The sequence below is a fragment of the Panthera tigris genome, chromosome B1, assembly GCF_018350195.1.
Source record: "Panthera tigris isolate Pti1 chromosome B1, P.tigris_Pti1_mat1.1, whole genome shotgun sequence".
In the NCBI taxonomy this organism is placed as follows: domain Eukaryota; kingdom Metazoa; phylum Chordata; class Mammalia; order Carnivora; family Felidae; genus Panthera; species Panthera tigris.
This window is the reverse complement of record NC_056663.1, coordinates 162,362,701-162,383,627: the sequence shown is the minus strand read 5'-3', so window position 1 is coordinate 162,383,627 and position 20,927 is coordinate 162,362,701. Positions and strand designations below refer to the sequence as shown.

Sequence of the window (20,927 nt, the reverse complement as noted above, 5' to 3'; positions counted from 1 at the left end):
GAGACTAAGGCACTGAAGTGAAAGACAAAAACTACCCAAAAGGCCATAGAAGGGTAATTAAGATAAACTTCACGTATTTGAAGTTTTTGCCTGAGGCCATCCCTGAACTTTTCAAAAGAAGAAAAAACTATCTTGGTATTCACTTCTGATACCGATGGCTCCCCGGGCCTAAGACAAGGCACTGACATATGAAATATTTGGAATATAGGTCAGTTACAGTATGGATTTAATGGCTTCTGTAGGCCTGTACCCTGAATAGAACCACTATTTCATCATTTCTCTGCAACAAAAGCAGTGAAAACACACCGTAATTGGTCATCTAAAGTCCCTTGAAAGGAGGTGGCAAAGGCCCTGCATTCAAATCCTACAATTTTAGGGGTCTTACTTCGGATCAGGTCATGATCTCACAGCTTCTGGGTTCAAGCCCCCCCTCCCCCAAGTGGAGGTCCTAGCTGTCAGCACAGAGCCCACTTCAGATCCTCAGTCCCCTTTGCTTTCTGCCCCTCCCCCACTCACGCTCTTTCTCTCTCAAAAATAAACAAACATTAAAAAAAAGTCCTACAATTTTAGCTTGATTTTTAACTTTTTTTTGGCCATCAAAATGAAGGAAAGATAAAATATCAGAAGAGGTGCAAACATAAAAAGAAAATTCATAGTTCTAATTTTAAAAACAAACCTTTAAGAATGCAAACGAAATTAAACCATGAATGAGGCCCAAAAGATCAAGATCTGTAATCATTCCTTCTCCCTTGTCTCAGACAGAAAATGCTAATGATCAGCTGATATCATTTATTCCCCTGGGGCCTTGGCTCCCCCCTTCACTCCTCTGGGGCAGATGAGAAAGCCGCCAGTCCCAGCACAATACTCTCTGGGAGGGTGAGGGTGGGGGTGGGTGGGCCTGGCAGGGCCTGTCTTCCTGTTGTGGGGGTGATGTCAGGCCTGCCTGCGTGAGGGCAGGTGTGGGGAAGTCAGTCGTGGGGAAGTCAGTCAAGGTCTACTTTAGGGATGATGTAAAATGGCGGCAGGGCAGGCAATTCGGGAATGTCAGCCCAGAAAGCCCAATCGGATGGCAATCTAATGTTTAAAAAGGCATTCTGAAGCTATTTCATGCTCATCCATCCCAGCTTTAACATCTCCAAACACCTCTACATCAGGTATGCATGACTAACATATACATTTCTCGAAATAATAATGATAATAATAGAAACGTAAATCTGGGTTACATTTCTTTATAACAAGGTTCCCCAAAGATTAAAATTGTAACTAACAAGTTAGCCCTCCTCTAGCTGGTTGACTGAGATCTCAAAGCTACAGCCACTGCCATCTGCCCTTTTGAGCAGCCCAGGAATTTCTAAGAAGGAAGGGGAAGCAGTGAATCTAACTCCAAATGCTCCCTAACGCCCACTTGTTTAAAAAAAAAAAAAAAAAAAAAAAAAAAAAAAAAAAAAAGAGGCGGGGGAATGAGGGGCACCTGGGTGGCTCAGGTGGTTAAGCATCTGACTTGGGCTCAAGTCATGATCTCAGGGTTTGTAGGTTTGACAGCCCTGGTTCTGTGGTGACAGCCCAGAGGCTGGAATCTGCTTCAGTTTCTGTGTTTCCCTCTCTCTCTGCACCTTCCCTGCTTGTGCTCTCTCTCCCTCTCAAAATTAAGTAAACGTAAAAAAATAAAATAAAAAGGGGCGGGATGGGCAAGTGATACCTTTCCTCCCAGTCCTTCGTCTGCAACTGAAGTTGGCAAAATCATAACTTTCCCCACTCCCTGTGATCATAAGACCTTGGGGAAATAAAAAATGGCTCCTTGTCACAGGAATATTAGGAACCCATGCTATAAACAGAACCATTCAGAAGAAAGAGGCCACCCTGGCCTACAAAACACTTTGCAAATAAAGAGTTAACACACTTGTCCTAGACATCTGGGCCTGAGGCACTTGGAACAAGGGCCGGTGGGCCACACCAACAGGAAGTGCTGGGTAACTGGTCACTCATGAGGGAGCGGAGGGGAACCTGGGGCCCTGGGAAATCAGAAAGCAATCAGCTCCCCACCCGCTCACACAAAACATGAAACCCAGATGAAGCAAGAAACTCTCCCATGTTGACGTTGGTGCCTTTGCCCTGCAAGATGACTTTCTAACAGCCAACCACCACAGCGAGTCCCCTTAACCTATCCTTCTAAAAGGTCCCAAGTAACCTGGACTAACATCTCTGTCACCCAATCACCATTGGTAAAAATCAACAGTGCCTTGTTAGACACTATAAAATGTCTCAGAGCTCTGGGCTCCTAAGCAACGGGGAAGCCTGCCCTGACCACGAGGTCTATCTACACTGGCACCCCCATGACCACGCACTCTGTGGACCTGTTAAATTTCTTCAAGGCACCAATCGTTGCCTGTGGATCCCCCCCAGGATGTAAGTGCTGTGAGGGCCCGGAATGTGTCTGCCACTCACTCCTCCATGCCTAGTGGCTATAGCAGGGCTGGGCTGCTGCTAAGCCCTCCCGACCTACTGAAAACAGGACAGGAAAGAAGGGATGGAGTAGGGAAAAGGGAATCGTGTCTCCGTGTCAACTCTGGGCACATTTCCAATGTTCGAGTCAATACACGACACGCATGGAACCCTGGACATGAGCTGTTCCTGCATTCCAGGCTCGTACCTTCTCTCAACCCTAACAAGGAAGATATTCCTTCTATTAAAGATCTCCACAGAATGCCGAAAGGTGGAGGAGAGGCAGTTCCCCTCACCGGGTCTCCGCTCAAAAGTACATAATTTTTAATATTAGCTTACAAAAACAAAAACAAAAAAAAGGGTAACGGTAGGTATGTGCAGCATTTATTAATTGTGTGATTGTGTCAAGGAGACAAAGAGGAGAGAGAGAGAAACTGATGAAAGCCGAAAGCCCACATCTGTGTTAAAGACTAAAACTTATTTTTAAACTTAATGACTAATGACTTCCACTTGATCCTCTTTCTTCTCAGCAGGATCCTTCTCTAGACCACATATATTTATTTTTAATCTCTCTTGGGAAAGAAGAAACAGAAAATAATAGGATTATATGGGTTTAACAGAAAGGAAGATTACCTCCTGAGGAAATACAGGATTCCCCGCTCCTCCCCTCCCCCCCACTTATTTACCGGTCTGATCCAAATCTCAGATCACAGTCAGAATTCATGAGGTTACCTCAGACAGTGGGTAATAGATGTATTCTGCTCCACATCGACAGAGAGGTCAAGAAAATCTTCATCTTTGCTACTAACCTGAAGCAAAATAAGAAAAAAAAAAGTATTAGGTACAAAATACATAATAGACATAGATAAAATTTTGAATGCTCCTAGGCAACCAAACCCCACGACTGCAGAAACAGCCACGTACGGTTTTGTACAGTCGCTGGCAACCAGCTACGCTGAAGACGACCTAGAGAAAATCGCAAATTCTCAATTTACCCACGGTCCCATTCCAGCTTTGATCTAGAACTTTTAGCAGGGAACACTCAACCAGATGTCTCTTCCTCTCTATTCATTTTCCCCATCATTTCAAAGTAGGAAGTTATCAAATAAACACCCGCATGGCCAAGACTGGCACAATGATAAAAACGGAAATGGAGAAAGGACAAGAGACTTTGAAAACCCCCGGCTCAGAGGGTCACCTCTTCGTGACACTGTCTGCGCTTAACTGCCAATCGCTTGAAATCACTCACTCCTGCGCCTCGTCATCCAAACTGTGTTTGGGGCCAGGGAGCCTAGTGTGAGCCGGGCTGGACAGTCACACTAACGGCACGTGCACCTGTCTCTCAGCTTGGGAAGTGGCCATCATTTGCAGAGCCCTGTGCTGTCTGTGGTAACAGCTGGGCCCGGAGCTGGCCGGGGGCCCTGGCTCACACGGGCCCCGTGCTGCGGCCTGCTCTCGGGGGCTGGCTCCCTGGCCCAGCTGTTTGTCAGCCCCTACGGTTCACACCACACCGATCTTGGCTCTCGTACCTATCCAAGCTCACCGAGTAAGTGCTTGCACTTGCCAGAAGTTCACTGGCAGCCTGGCGTTTTACTCTCTGGCAGTGGGAGGAGCAAACTAGCTCAGCAACAACCTTGAAGTGTTCCGCCAATTGGCAACCAAATGAGAAAACACTCCTTTAAGTGTGGCATTTACCCTATGACCCAACACTCTACCGCTAGGCCATTCTCTACAGAAATATTCAGAGTGTGGGCACACTCTTTTATATTTCCATTAGTATACACAAGGAAGGGTATTGAGGCAGGATATGAACTTTCCAGTTCCATATCCTGTCTCTGCCACCATGCAGTGGATGACTTAAGGCCACTTAGCCTCGGTGTAGCTCAGTTTCCTCATCTGTAAAGTGGGGACAGTAAGAATATCAATCTCATAGGGCTGTCGAAAGGATAAAACAACACACATAAAGTGCTTTCAAAAGTAAAAGTCGGGGCACCTGAGTGGCTTAGTTGGTTAAGAGTCCAACTCTTGATTTTGGCTCAGGTCATGATCTCATGGTTCAGGAGTTCAAGCCCCACGTCAGGCTCTACGCTGACAGCACGGAACCTGTTTGGGAGTCTGTCTCCCTCTCTATCTCTGCCCCTCCCGTGCTTGTGCTCCTTCTCTCTCAAAATAAATAAATAAACTTACAAAAAAAAAAAAAAAAGGAAACAGTCACTAAGTCGGAGAGGGGTATAAAAACTATAAATGGCCTAACATGGTCTAAGAGCTGGGAAAGGTTTACTGCATGGTGCGTACCACATTAAATGAATAAGTAGGCTATACTACCATCTATAGGCTAATTCCAATTTTGTATAAAAAAGGCACATATACATCTACACACATATACATGCCCTTCTACATATACACACACTACGTCATTCTGCCCCCCCCCCTTTGTTTTTTAATGGCACTTGTTACTGCTATGGTAGGATGCATAAAAAGCCCCAGATCTTCACCACTGCCTATACTGGCTTCTTCGCCATATGACTTTACAGATCCTCCCATCAAGAGACAAGCTTCCCTATCCTTGATTCTGAGTTCAGCCATCTGAATGCTTTGGCCAGTGGGATATTAGAGGACACGTTATGAGCAGAAGCCTGAACAAGGACTTATGAAATCGCTCACTTCATTTCTGTCAGCGCCATAAGAAAGATAAGCCCAGGGTAGCCCACCATCCCCAGGAAGAAGATGAGAGACTGACCCATGGAAGAGAGCCGTTCTCACTAAGGTGCCCCAGACAAGACCAGGCTAGAACAAAACGTGTAGCTAGCCTGTAGACATACAAGTGAGTCAGCTGAAACAGAAACACCCGGGTTCAGCCAGGTCCAGCCTAGATCAGGTGACCCTCAGCCAACCCACAGTTGAATTAATTACAATGAACAAGAGTTGATTCAAGTCTCAGTTTTGGGGTGGTTTGTAACAAAGCAATAGATAACTGATACAACTGCTTCACATTATAAATGTTTTATTTGTATTTTTTTTTTATTGTCTGACTCTCCCTCACTAAAATGAAAGTTCAAGACTGGCTCTAGTAATGACTAAAATCTTATGATTTCAACGCTCCTCCAGAAAACTATATAAAGCTCAGAGAACTATAAATAAAAGAAGCTACCTGAAAGTGTTGAGAGTAAACACAGGGAAGTCCGTACCTGAAGGAAGACAGTTGTATACAATAACCTTATGGTTTCACAGCCTTTATCTGGGAAACAAATGCAGTCTGTTTGGTTTTGGAACCAGAAAACTGAATCTGGGAAGCCATGTCTACTGGCAAGAAGGGAATGAGTCTGGGAAGGTATCCCCGACTCTGTCTGTCCTCATCTCTGCCTGACTCCTGAGCACATTATGCACAGGATACACTCTCAGCAACTCGGCTACAGACAAAAGGGCTGACCCAAGATTCAAGTGGCTGTAAGAAACAGATCGGTAGTTGGAGTCCAACCAAGAAAAACTGCCTGCTGAAGTTCAAGAAACACGATAATCACTGAAGAAAAAATAATAGAACCCAAGGACTCTCAAATTTTACATCCTTAGTGTCCTAGATATCACTCAAACTTACAATGTGTGTGAAGAACCAGGAAAATGGGAGACATTCTTAAGACAACTAACACCGATCCTTAGATGACGCAGATGTTAAAATTAGCAGACAAGAATTTTTTTTTAGCAGATAAGAATTTTTAAGAAGCTCTTCTAACTATCCTCAGTAAAGTAAAATATACTCACAATGAACGAAAAAAACCAAGACATCTCAGCAGAGAAATAAGAAAAAAAAGGAATCAAATGGAAATTCCAGAACTGAAAAATTAATATGTGAGATGGACCTAACAATGAACCGGAGATGACAGAAGAAAGAAAAAGTGGATTTGAAGACAAATCAATGAAAATTACCCAATGAGAAGAATAAAGAAAAAGTAGATTGGAATAAAAAATTAACAGATACTCAGAGAACTGTTAGAAAATATCATACATATAACTGGAGTCCCAGAAAGAAGGAGAGAGAATAGGGCAGAAAAGCTATTTAAAAAATAATGGCTAAATATTTCCTGATTGGGTAAAAGATATACATTTATAGATTCAAGATGCTCAACAAAGACCACGTAGGATAAATACAGAGAAGGCCAGCCAAGGCACATCACAGTCAAACCATTACAAGCCAAAGGTAAAAAGCAAATCTTAAAAACATCTAGAGAAAGATGACACATCACAAAAGAATGATTCAATTGGAAGCTGCTCTCTCATCAGATATTACGGAGGCCCGAGACAGTGGAACAACATCTTTAACATGCTAAAAGAAAAAACTGTCAACGCAGAACTCTTAAGAGTCCAAAAACAGATCCTTCAAGAATGAAGGTAAAACAAAGAGAATTCATTATTTACAGACCTGCACTGCAACAAAGGCTAAAGGAAGTTCTTCAGGCCGAAGGGAGATGATACCAGATGGAAATCCAGAGCCTCAAGACAGAGTGAAGAGCATCAATAATTTTGGGGGCACCTGGGGGGCTCCATTCAGTTAAGCGTCCGACCTCAGCTCAGGTCGTGACCTCGCAGTTCATGAGTTCAAGCCCCACGTCGGGCTCTCTGCTCTCAGTGCAGAGCCCGCTTCAGATTTTCTGTCTCCCTCTCTCTGTCCCTCGTCCGCTCCCTCTCTCTCTCAAAAATAAACATTAAAAAAATATATAGTAATTTTGACATTGCCCTGTGGGGTTTATAATGTGCATAAATGTAAAACATATAACAACTACAGCATAAGGACAAGGTATGGTGGGGGTAGGCGGAAGGCATATGCCTGTACAGTAACAAGCTATGTTTTATGTGAACAGTGACATTAGTAGTCGTAAGTGGACTGTGAAAAGTAAAGATTATATATAGTAATCTCTAGAGAAACAACCAAACCACAATACACACACAAGTGCACACTAAGAGGAAGATTAAAATGGAATTGTTCATATAAGCGTATATGAACATATGAGTATATGTACATATACTCAACATATACATGTATTAAAATACTTTTTTTTTTAAAAGCAGAGGAGGGGGGCGCCTGGGTGGCTCAGTCGGTTAAGCGTCCGACTTCAGCCAGGTCACGATCTCGCGGTCCGTGAGTTCGAGCCCCGCGTTGGGCCCTGGGCTGATGATTCAGAGCCTGGAGCCTGCTTCCGATTCTGTGTCTCCCTCTCTCTCTGCCCCTCCCCCGTTCATGCTGTGTCTCTGTCTCAAAAATAAGTAAATGTTAAAAAAAAAAAAAAATTAAAAAAAAAAAAAGCAGAGGAGGAACAGAAGAATAAAAAACTGAGGGGAGATGAATGGAAAACAAATAATAAAATGGGAGCCCCAAACCCAACCACACCAATAATTACATTAAACATTAGTGGTGGCCTGGGGCTTGCAACAGAGATTAACTGCTGGGTACACAAGGGATCTTACTAGTGTGACAGAAATGCTTTAAAACCAGATTATGATGATAGCTGCACAACTCACCAAATTACTTAAAAAAAATTTTTGGGGCGCCTGGGTGGCGCAGTCGGTTAAGCATCCGACTTCAGCCAGGTCACGATCTCGCGGTCCGTGAGTTCGAGCCCCGCGTCAGGCTCTGGGCTGATGGCTCGGAGCCTGGAGCCTGTTTCCGATTCTGTGTCTCCCTCTCTCTCTGCCCCTCCCCCGTTCATGCTCTGTCTCTCTCTGTCCCAAAAATAAATAAAAAACGTTGAAAAAAAAAATTAAAAAAAAAAATTTTTTTTTAATGTTTATATATTTTTGACAGAGACAGAGCATGAGTGGGGGAGGGGCAGAGAGAGAGGGAGACACAGAATCTGAAACAGGCTCCAGGCTCCGAGCTGTCAGCACAGAGCCTGACGAGGCTCTTGAACTCACGGACCGCGAGATCATGACCTGAGCCAAAGTCGGATGCTCAACCGAATGAGCCACCCAGGTACCCCAACTCACCAAATTACTTTAAAAATTACTGAATGGATGAACTTTATGGCACATGTTATACCTCAATAAAGTTTTTTAAAAAGTAAAAGACTTATGAAGCAAAAGCTGACAGAATTAGAGGAAGAAATAAAATAACCCCATAATCATAGATATTTTAAACCCCTTTTCTCAGCAGCTGATAGAAAGGTTAGGCGGGAAAATCAAGAAAAATCATAGAAAATGTGAAGAACTCTGTTATGTGAATAATGTATCCAATAACTGCAATATCTATATCCTGTTCAACCCAGTAGTTCTCAGCAAGGGAAACTTTTCCTTCCCGGGAACACTTGGCAACATCTGGACACATTTCCACTGTCACATCTTGGGGGGAATGCTACTGGCATCTGGCAGGTAGAAGCCAGGGATGCTGTTAAACATCCCATGATACACAGGGTAGCACCCAAAGAGTTATCTGACTTTAAATAGTAATAGTTCCAAGGTTGAGAGACTCGTTTTCAGGTACATTTACTAGGAGAGACCATGTGTTAGGATACAAAACATGTCACATTAATTTTAAAAGACTGAAATGACACAGGCTATCTTCCCGTTAACCACAGAGAATTGAGTTTTGAATCAATAAAATGAAGGTGTCCAGGAAAATCCTAAATAATTGCAAGTTAAACAGCACATTTCTAAGTAATGTATGGATCAAAGGGAAAAAAGCACAAGAGAAATTAGAAAATATTCTCAACTAATGACAAAGAAAAATCAGAATTTGTGGGATCTAACTAAAGCAGTAAAGGGAAATGTATAGGTTTAAATGTGCATCTTAGTAAACAAAAGAGCAGGGACTATCTTTTCAGCTTGTTTTAAATGCTATATCCCTAGTACTTAAAATAATTTCCAGCATTTATTACCCAATAAATATTTATTGGGTAATATTTATATTTATTACCCAATAAATATTCACTAAATGAATGAATATATAACTGAACAAGTGGAAAGATATCTAAATGCCAATAGTGGCATCTGGAAAACAGAATTATAAATGATTTTCATTTTAAACATGCCTGTGTATGATTTGCAAAAAATAAATAAATAAATAAATAATAATAATCCATAGGTATTGCATTTTTTTTTTTTTAATTAGTAAAACTTTTTAAACCTAAATGGTCCTTGTCTGGGAGAAAATAAACGGATTTACGGCTAACTGAAATCATACATCATTTAGAGAGGGAGGATCAGGTTCTAAGAAAGCTTTTATTTGAAGGGGCAAAAACAAAGAAACAAGGTTTCCTGCTGGATGCCAATCTTTTCTCTACTTAATTATTTTAGGGAGGGGAGAAAGGTACAAGCCTGATTAACGAAATTAAGAAGCTTACTGTAACTTTCCCAATTCCCAGTGTAACCTGCTTCCAGAATTTACGGTGTCAGAAAGCACTGCTCAGGTAGATCATCCCCGTGGGGAATATGAAAAAATGGCTCTAAACCACTTCCATCAGGATTCTTCTTCCCTCTGACTCAGACTGACATACTCAAAAGCAATGGGTGATCAAGCAATTTTTTTTTTCCCCCTTTCTATCTTCCCAGAAAGCTGCCAGATAATGAAACCATTTTCTTCCCACACACAAGGATCTCATTGTGGTCTAAGTGAAAATACAGCTTGTCTCCAAGGAAACATATATGTCACTAAGGCTCCAATACTCTCAGCAAGCACAGGCTACATCTTCTTCTCCTTTCTTCTCCCCTAGTTCTGGGCATGGAGTTCCCCCAAAAACTAGTTGAAAAGGTATCTAGGAAAATTAAGTGACCCTACCTGCTCTTCGTTTTAACAAATCACAAATCAATTCATAAAACAAATTAATATATAAGGTACACATATAAATTAGGAGCTTTCCAAGGGCTCTAAGTAATTAACATCATATTCAAATGTGCTTCGAGTCCCCAGATGCCTCTCCTTGGCCTGGTGGAAAAGGCCAGGGGGCTATTCGACGCCCATCAGCCAGGAACTGAAGATGTGCTACCTTAGAGCAGTGCCAAAGCAGTGGGCTTAGGAAAAGTGGTAACAAAAGCCCACCTGAGGGACTCAGAAGCACCAGTGAGTGATGTCACCTGGCCGCACCACCCACCCCAACTCCTCCTCTTACAGAAGAGCTCAGAAGCTCTACTGAATCAGTGTTAACCTCTGCAAATAAGCAAAAAGGAGCCGTACAATTGGTACTTAATAAAGCAGTTCTTTAGACACCCTTTTGGCTCCAGCGACAGATATAAATGTGCCTTAAAGCCCCCGAGAAGCACTAAAAACCACCAGTTTGCAAAGCAAAACCCCAGCTTAAATGGAAAGGGGGGAAATTAACACCAACAAAATTAAGCTCCAAATGGCCCAGCAAATCTTATAAACCAAGCAAAGGACAACCAAAGGAGCACTGAGACTAGGCTGGAAAATCCCCATGCTGCAATTCTGAAGTGCCTAGATCAAGGTTATCTGGGAAAGTCTGCACTGAATTACCCCCCTTAAAACAGTTTCTCCAAGTCTATTGAAGAGGGAAACTATTTGTCTCCATAAATCTCGCAGTTGACATTTTGCACTGCAATCACAAGCAACATTCACAAAAGGTAAGACCAAGAAAAAAAACAATCACTGTTTTCTAAAAGCATGAAAGCCCGCACAAAGAGTTTTTTGCACAATTGGCTGAGGTGGCTACAATGGCAAGGCTCCCTCCCTGCTCCCCCAGGGGCTCATTTGCCGCTTAGGATCTAGTGCAGTTGAATCCCACTGTGAGATTTCACAAATGTGACTCAAGCACCATCTAAAGGCTGCTTGCCTTGGACAGAGGACCTGACTCAAAGGCTGCCCCTATTTCTCAGCCAGTGAAGGAAAACTTAAATGTTAGGTCTTCTTTTACACTAAGTCCTCGACATTTTACATCGATGACGACGACTACGACACGATGACCACGACACACACACACACAAAAAAAAAGCCTGCAGGCTTTGTATTTTCTTAGAAAGTAGAGGGCTTTTCTAACAATTAAAGCTTTCTAAAAATGGAATGCACTGCTGGGAAGATTGAGTTCCCCATCTCTGGACAGAGTCCAAGCAGATGCTGGTGACCAACTGGCTAGGATGTCACAGAAGGGACTCGGGCACTGGTAGGGAAGAATTAGATGACTCCTAGGATCCCATCCAGTTAAAGGATCTATGAAATGAAGGTGACCACCTAAGGAACTCCACAGAAAACTCCTGCCACAAATCGAATCCCTTTTTAAAAAACACAGGTTTTTCAGAGTGTGCCATCCTCCATAAAGATACACTCACACAAAAACAAAACAAAACAAAACGATACACTCACACATTCACATTCACTTCCACCAAGTATAATGGTTGTATAATTAGAATCCCATTATCCCAAACAAATTTGGTCTCACCCCAAATTTTTTTTTAATTTGTTTTTTAATCTTTATTTACCTTTGAGAGAGAGAGAGACACACAGTGCGAGCAGGGGAGGAACAGTGGGAGAGAGGGAGGCACAGAATCCAAAGCAGGCTCCAGGCTCTGAGCTGTCATCACAGAGCCCGTCAAAGGGCTTGAAGCCACAAACCGTGAGATCATGACCTGAGCCAAAGTCAGACGCCCAACCGACTGAGCCACCCAGGCACCCATCACCCAAAAGTTCTGAAGGGTATCTTTGGGCATAGGCATCACATCTATGGTAACCCTTTAGGAAATAACAGGCTAAGTGATAGTTACTGCCATACAAATGTCTGAGAGTGCGGTATTTGCATTTGTTGGGCTCAAATAACTGTTCACAGACAAAAAGAAAAAAAAGAAACTACAAATGTGACTAAGCCTATTATCTGAGCCTTCCTGAAAACTCTCACTTAGTTTTCCACAAGATAGATTTAGTAACCGTGTTAATTTCAAAGATAACCAAAAGGACCAGACCAGCCACACTGTCTGCTGCAGGCTTCTTGGCTAAATGAAGACATGCGATGCCCCACTGTTCTGGTTCATGTAGCATAAGTTCGCAGAGTATCTGGTACTTCTCCTTCACAGCATTTTATAATCTTAATTGCAAAACTAATTATTTATTTTGTTATTAATGCCTGTCTTCCATGTTGAAAGTTCCAGAAAGGCAAGGCTCTCATTATATCCTCAGTATCTGTGACTTTACATAGCAGATGTGAGGTGGGTTGGGGGGGGGGGGGAGGGTAATAAAAGAGTATTCAGCTACAAAGTCACTGTATTATCCAAAGTGAAGCCATCTAAGGAAGGCTCTCTCAAAGGATAGTAGATATAGACAAGAATGTGGAGAAAGGAGAATGGTCATATACTGGATGTGTAAAATGGTACAACCATTTTGGGGATTTAACATTTTCTGATTAGCATACCGTATGATTAACACATAGATATATACATACATATACGTGTGTGTGTGTGTGTGTGTGTGGAGGGAGAGAGGGGGAGGGGGGGAGGGAGAGAGAGAGAGGGGGAGAGAGGGGGGGGGAGGGAGAGAGAGAGAGAGAGAGAGAGAGAGAGAGAGAGAGAGAGAGAGAGGGAGATTTACGTCCACTAGATTATATGTACTGGAAGGTTCACAGCAGCATTGTTCAGAGTTGCCCCAAATTGGAAACAACCAAACATCCACCAAGAGTGAAATGAATTAGTAAAGTGTGTTGTGTGTGGTATATTCATACAATGGAATGAATACTATATGGTGATGAAAATGAATGAACTAAAGAATCCTGCAACAACACAAAAGAATCTTACCAGGGATACAACAATGCAAAACCAAAAAACAGTACACAAAAGAATACATATTGTATGATTTCATTCATATCAAGATAAAAAAAAAAAAAAAAAGCCAAATGGAATGATACATTTTAGGGATGCAAAAGTAAGTTGCAAGTTCTACCAAACACTCAAAGCACCGATAGACTGCTATAGGTTAGTAGGACAGTAACATGCAGGAGGCAAGAGAAAAGGCAGAAAATCCCAATAGGAAGTTACTGCAATTTAACTGAGACCGCCTGCCAAGAGCTGAGGGGGCCTGAGCCAGGGTGTGATAGTGGGGGCTGAGAGAAGTAGAGGATTAAAAAGAGCAGTGCCTGGGTGGCTCAGCTGGTTGTATGTCTGACTTTGGCTCAGGTCATGATCTCACAGTTCGTGGGTTTGAGCCCTGAGTCGGGATCTGTGCTGAAAGCTCAGAGCCTGGAGCCTGCTTCAGATTCTGTGTCTCCCTCTCTCTCTACCCATCCCCTGCTCATGCTCTGTCTTTCTCTCTCTCTCTCAAAAATAAATAAACATTTTGGGGCTCCTGGCTGGTCAGTCAGATGAGCATCTGATTTCGACTCAGGTCATGATCTCATGGTTCGTGAGTTCGAGCACCGCTCTGGGCTCTCCGCTGTCAGCACAGAGCCCTGCTTCAGGTCCTCTGTCCCCCTGCCTCTCTGCACCCCGCCCCCCGATGTCTCTCAAAAATAAACGTTAAAAAATAAATAAATAAATAAATAAATACATTTACTTACATAAATAAGATAAAATCAAAATTAAATAATAATAATACAACGCTCTGTGCTGACAGTACGGAGCATGCTTGGGATTCTCTCTCTCCCCCTCTCTCTGCCCCTCCCCTGCTCACCCACTCTCTCTCTCTCTCTCTCAGAATAAACTTTAAAAAAAAAAGAAAGAAAAAAGAGATACAACAGACAGAACCTGATGACAGAACAGATACGAGAGGTAAGGTGACGATGGTACCAAGGAATCCTCCCTTATTAAAAAGAGGGAAGAAGGAAAGAAACAGACTATACATCTGCAGATTATAATATTTACAATATAGCTCTAATTTTGATGTTTAAAAGACATGAAGGTATTCTAAAAATACATTACCAAGAAGAATAAAAAACCGCAATGGATTAAAACACGTAAAATGCTAAAATTCATGAGTTCATCAGAAAACAGTAACACAAAAGAAGGAAAAGGGAATGAAGTATGCCACAGGTTCTAGCCATGTTGGGAAAGTGGTAAAAAATTAAGGCAAAGATGTATATCATGGAGTCCAGAGTAACCTCTAAGAGAAGTTAAAACTAACAATACAAAAGATGCAGAAGGGGGGTGGGGTGGGGGAGAAGAATTCATTGATATAAAAGAACAGAAGGAAGAAAAAGGAATATAAAATAGGAGGGTTAAATAAGAACAAAGAATAGGACGGTAGAAACCTACTGCCATTTTCCCGTACCTGTTAACACCCCAGGATGCTTCCAGAATGTGGGAAATTCTACAAGACAAACCTGATTTCTTCAACAACTAAATTGCAAGGAAAGAAGGAAGGAAGGGGAACAGTGGGTGGTAATTTATAGATTGAGACACATACTGGCTAAATGCAGTGTGTGGACATTTGGATCCTGATGTGAATTAACCAACTGCTTAAAAAAAAAAAAAAGACAGAGACATAAACTGAGAAACTTAAACACTAAGTTAATAATGATTTAAAGGAATTCTTTTTAGGTGTGATAACGGTATTGTACTTTTGTTTAAAATGTTTTTTCTTACCTTCTAGAGATCTGTAACAAAGTAGTAAAGGAACTACAAAGGAAGTGATATGTTATCTGAGATTTGCTTTAAAATGACCAGTTTGGCAAGGGTCACGGGGAGGGGGGGGGGGGGGGGGGTAGGGGAGGCATGAAACAAGAAATGATCAAGACAGGCCGACGTGTTAACAATCATAGTAATACTCATATGGGATTTACTCTACTATTCTACTTCCGTATTCATTTGGATTGTACTGGAATATAAAATATAAAGGGACAGAAGGAGAAAGGGAGGGAGGAAAGATCTCTAGATAGAAAAGTATGTGTAGAAAACGTTTTGGCAGGATGTATCTCAAAATGTTCAAGTGGTTCTCTCTGGGCAAATGTGATCACAATTTTTAGAAAATGTTACAAATTTATCATCTCTGGGTAGGGAGATCACTGGTAACTTTTAGTCTCTTTTCTCTTTTTGCTTAGCTATGCTTTCTAGTTGTTTCTACAATGAACAGATCAGAATGTTGATTCAAAAATTATTTAAAAGGACAGAAGAAAGACTGCCAAAAAAAAACCAAAGAACCTCCCACTTAAATCCACATTTTTTAACCATTTCTGGGTCCTAGCCCCTTAGCAAAAACTAATGAGAGCGACTCTCTCTCTCCCCCCAGAAAAATGCACAATCCTACAGAATTTTTCATATGATGTGAAGAAACTCTGAGATTCCTAACGAACTCGGAGGCTTTCTACGTTGTTAGCAGTTATAGTAAATAATAACAGCTGACATTTATGGCATATTTGCTACATGCCAAGCATGGCCCTATGTGCTTTCCAACTGTTAACTCATTTCACCCTCCCACGCAACCCTATGACATAGGTGCTCTCATCGTCCCCAATTTACAGATGAGGAGAGTGAAGATAGAGAGGCTGAATAATACGCCCAGGGTCCCATAACTAAGGAATGGCAGAACCAGCATACAAACTCAGCAGCCCGGCTCTAGAGCTGGGCTTTTCACTTCCCAATTATGAGACCATTCATAGAGTTAAGTCAAATATACCAAGCAAATGTGACATCCTGAGTCGCACTCCGGAGACCATGACTTCAAATTCAACTAACAGTAAGTGCCCACCATGTGCCAGACTCCTCCAGACAGATGAACCCACCCAGCCCTTGCAACAGTGCTGTGAGGGACCCGCCCCAAAGACACCCAGCTAACTGCAGCAGGATCAGAAGCCGAGTCCGACTTCCAACTTCAAGTTCACCATCCCATAGCTGATTCCTTTCAAGTTGGAGGGATGGTCTGTTCTAAGCCTCACATGACCTCCGCACGAGCAAAATCTTTTCAAGGTAACTGGTGGAAGTCTAGTTTAACCCTTAATTGGCACCCTTAATTTGTGCACCCTTAGTTTGTTCAATATGTGCACCCTTAATCTGCCCATGATCCAAAGACATCCAAGTTTTGAGATTTTCCCTCATCAGTCTACTTTAGCCACAGCTGAGACATCTTGGATGGAGACACGCTTCCACAAGTTTGCTCATATACATAAATAGAACTGTCTGCATATCCTGAAGACAAGTGCCAGGTGCTTACACTCACAGACAATGCACTCACACACACCACGGCCTGTACAAATACGCACAAGCGAATTACATGAAAGCCCTCATAATGCTCACAGTTTCACAGTTTAAGCATCGAGTTTCATTGGTGAGCGTTCCCTGAAAAATCTCATGGACCCAGGTGAGTTCTGGTTTATTATTCTCTGCAGGTTCATTCATGTTGCCATTTTTTAATTTTCCATTTTGTTTTTCCTGTTTCTTCTCTTCCTGCAGGATGTCCGCAATAGTGTTTAGCAAATAATTTAGAAACTCGTGAGCATCCTGCTGCATGTAGTTATCAAAGAGATCTGGAAAAGAGAAGGTCATCGTTTCAGTCTCTGGTTCTTGAAAAGCAAACACGATCCTCCATTTTACACACCACGCTTCAGTTCTATATTGAAATGTCCAGTGGACAGGTATCACATATATTCATCTCTATTTTCCAACTTTAATGGGTACATTTTAAAAGAATCTTGTTCATTTTTCTCACCACCCACCAAGAACTAAATTTCCCATGTCTCCTAAAAGTCATCATGTATATAAAAAGCTACCAAAATTTTTATTTGTTCTACAAAAAAAAAAAAAACCCAAGAAATTATTTGATAAGCTCCCTGATAAAATATCAATATTTAATATGATGTGACCACCAATGATCAATTATTCATTTTGTTTTTTATCTAGAGCGAAAGGGGTCTCTTCCCAAAGATCATATTAAGCCCTGGACCAGACTGGAAGCAGCTTAAACGAAACACATATGGGAGATGAGGGATATATGTGTCTATCTGATAGTGTTCTGAAACCAAATACGAGTGATTCCAGAAGCCTACTGCTGTTCCCTGCCGTAGGGACAATCAAGAGACGAATGCAGCTGTGAAACTTCGTTATTAATCACGTTCGCGACAAGACTCGGGGGCGCTCTGCCTCCTGCTCACATTATTTTTATTCTGGCACGTATAAACTACAACAACGTTAAGAGACAGCAATCAAATTAAATGAGACTTTATAAAACAAACATCTGATTAACTGTGCAAGTCTGTTGGAGTAAGGCTGAAATCTAGGATAAACACAAGTTGCCATACCAACTATTTCTAGTCATAGAAATTACCAATGCAAATCTTCTGGAATAACCTAGTCCCCACCACCACTCCCCGCCCCCCAAAAAAAACCAAAAAAAAAAAAAAAACAACCCAAAAAACAAAACAAAACAAAAAAAATCAGAAGACAAAAAAAATCAGGTGACAGCCAGGCATTTTTATAGTATACAGATATCAACTTAATATCCTTCAATTGTCTCAGGCATAAAAATCAGAGGTATTATTTTTAAAAGAGCAGAGTCTCCAATTAGAGAATATACATTTATTTTAATCACTTACGACAACTTTATAAGAGTACCATTTTATTCAATTACCGCATCAACTTATTTATTCCAATCAGTGTGCCGGCCTAGAAGGCTGCCTTGGGCAAGTTTTCTCTTACATGGGTCCTATCCAGAAAAAAGCCCCTCCCGATGCACGGCAAATAAAAAGACCATTCCAAAACGAAATGATAAATCCGAATTTGTAAGCATATTTTTTATCCAGTCTTATTTTACGTATACGTGGTGGAAAAGGAGAATTATATCTGCCTTTATGAGTAGTTGGCCAGACCATTTTCCCATGAAAAAAAGCAAGAGGGGAGGTACATTTTGAGGATACACAGAACTATGAATACTCCTTTTTTCGGACCTTCAAACACATTACTCACCATTCTCTTTTCTCAGCCTCGAAATGAACTTCTTTGGTGGGATCACGCCAACCTTCTTCTTCTGCGTGGCAATGCTGTGGAAAAGGTCTGCCAGGCACGTCAGTAAGTTTTCCTTCTTTTTTTGCTGGGCCTTGTATGCCAACACATTCTCCCGGAAAGGCCGACAGAAGTATAATGCCTGAAGCACGGAGTTACAGTAGCACGTGTTTCCGAACTGACAAAGGACAACAGGGATGGTTCAAGTTCATGGTCTGGAGACGCGCCACCTCCGGTGGGAAGAGGGAGAAGCCCACCCTCCAGGAGCCAGCCCAGATTTCCCAGTATCGGAGGCCTGCTCGCCATGTTAGAAAACCAGCAAACCACTCTAAACACACACCAGTGACTATCTGAGCAACAGGGAAACGAATACAGGTTTATATCAGCCTGGTGCCTCTCTAGCCCATGAAAGTCCCCAAAATAGATAAGAAGCTCTCAGCCTTAATTAAAAAAAAAAAAAAAATCTAAGGGGAGCTTCTGGTGCTTAAAAAGAAAAGAAGAAAACTTGACATAATATGGTGACGAAGGAAAGTAGCTGGCTAAATAAGAGAGGCCATGTTGTAGGGGGTGCCTGGGTGGCTCAGTCAGTAAGTAGAGCGACCAGCCTCAGCTCAGGTCATAATCTCATGGTTCGTAGGTGTGAGCGCCTGCATCAGGCGCTGGGCTAACAGCTCAGATCCTGGAGCCTGCTCCGGATTCTGTGTCTCCCTCTCTTGCTACCCGTACCCCACTCACACTTGTATGTCTCTCTCTCTCTCCAAATAAATAAACATTGAAAAGTAACAATAATTAAATAAATAAGAGAGGCCACATTACGACATATCTAAACTCCTATGGTGGAAAATAAAAATCCAAATCAGAAAGAATCCAAGAAAAAGAACCAGTTGGTCAGCTGAAGCAGCCTCATCTACATGGGGACTTGTTTTAGTCTTACTCTCCCAAGATTCTGGCGCCCCTGCGCATTGCTTCAGACCCCATGTCCTCACTTACTCCAGAGCAATGGGGCAAAGAGGTGCCTCCCTAGGTCATCCCACCAGCTTCTTCCCCTCCAACTCCTGAGTCACCCTCAGTCTTTTTTCTGCCATGATGGTAAGTGTCCCAACACAACGGCACTCAGTTCCTGGTCACCTACAATCACATTAGGACTCACACCCTAATATTCTGTTCCTCTCAAAAACCACGGATACTCAGATTATGATTAAAGAAGGGAAAAGTCATCATCTCAGTGGTTTTCAACAGACTGTGACACCAACTCTGTGGAAGAACACAGCCCAGACTATCACTTTAGGAATCTTCACAGAGAGGAAAATAAAAAGGGAAAAATCTAAAGAAACCACAAGATTAATAACATAGATCTCAAAATCCTTTGTAAGATTAAAATAGAACATGAACATCTTCTCAAGATTGGTTGTTGGCTTGTGTGTCATTTTCCCAAGGGTGAGACAGATGCTCCGCCATACTTAATGTGACATTTCTACGTATGCTAAGAGAGAACATTTCCTATTTTTACATATTTTAATCTACTTTGACATAATTATGTAATAGGAGACAAACCTCTTTTTAAAGAGAAGCTGGAACTTTCATGAATTACCATTTGAAGTGAACATAAACGAAACTATTAATAAATGTAATCTCACAATGCTTCCACAAACTAGGAAATGGACTTAATTCTTTTTTTCCTCGTTTGTATTTTCCCTAGCCAGGGCAGAATTTTCCACAACTTGAACAACTATCTTCATAGAGCTCAGCAGAGGCCTGTGCATAATGGCTAAAAAAACTGTTATTAAAATTAGAAGTCCAGGGGCGCCTGGGTGGCTCAGTCGGTTGAGTGTCCAACTTCGGCTCAGGTCATGATCTCATGGCTCTTGGGTTTGGGCCCCGCGTCGGGCTCTGTGCTGCCAACTTAGTGTCTGGAGCCTACTTCAGATTCTGTGTCTCCCTCTCTCTCTGCCCCTCCCCTGCTCACGCCCTGTCTCTCTCTGTCTCTCAAAAATAAATAAATGTTAAAAAAAAAAACATTTTAAATTGGAAGTCCGTATTTCGCCAACAGAATGCCCTATATTCTAGTACTTTAGCCTTCCTTCTTCCATCCTTTTCTCTTTGACTCAGTGTATCCGCCTTTGCCTAGACACCCTTTAGTAATACTTGGCCCCGATCCAGTGGATGACTCTGGGAAGGAAAAGGAATTAACGTTTACGGAGTGTCCACAATGTGCCTCAGCCTTGTGTCAGGGTCTTCAGTAGGAGCTTGCTCACTGATCCTTCATTGTAACCCAAGAGAAAGATATTATTATGGTGTCCAATTTACAGATGGAGAAATGGAGGCTCAAAGAGGCCCAGTGACTTGCTCTAGATCACACAGCTAGTGAGCAGCACAGGCAGAATTCAGGGCTATATTACTTCAAAGCCAATGTTCTTTCCATTATGCCACAAGGGGCATTTGTTCACTGAGAATACTTCTGGCTTCCCCAGTGGAAATTACTAGCTGTTACACCTGGGTACTGACAGATTCTGCTCAGAGCGGTTGTACCAGAAAACCAGGTGCTTATGAGGTGGAAAACCTTTACCCCAGAGGGGACGGATCAGGTGAGGAAGAAAGCTCACAAGGGTATTGGGTAACATCGCCTAACGACTTAG

General features: G+C 42.2%; 1 protein-coding gene across 1 annotated transcript in view; it reads right to left on the bottom strand.

Moving 5' to 3' along the window:
* USP46 (ubiquitin specific peptidase 46) overlaps nt 1-20,927 on the bottom strand; it is a 61,146-nt gene that overhangs the window by 15,258 nt on the left and 24,961 nt on the right. Inside the window, exons 3-5 of the mRNA XM_042984544.1 lie at nt 18,256-18,469; nt 16,591-16,820; nt 3,175-3,251 (exon numbers count right to left, since the gene is read on the bottom strand). Coding sequence (XP_042840478.1) covers nt 3,175-3,251; nt 16,591-16,820; nt 18,256-18,469 — 521 coding nt within the window. The remainder of the gene's footprint in view (nt 1-3,174; nt 3,252-16,590; nt 16,821-18,255; nt 18,470-20,927) is intronic.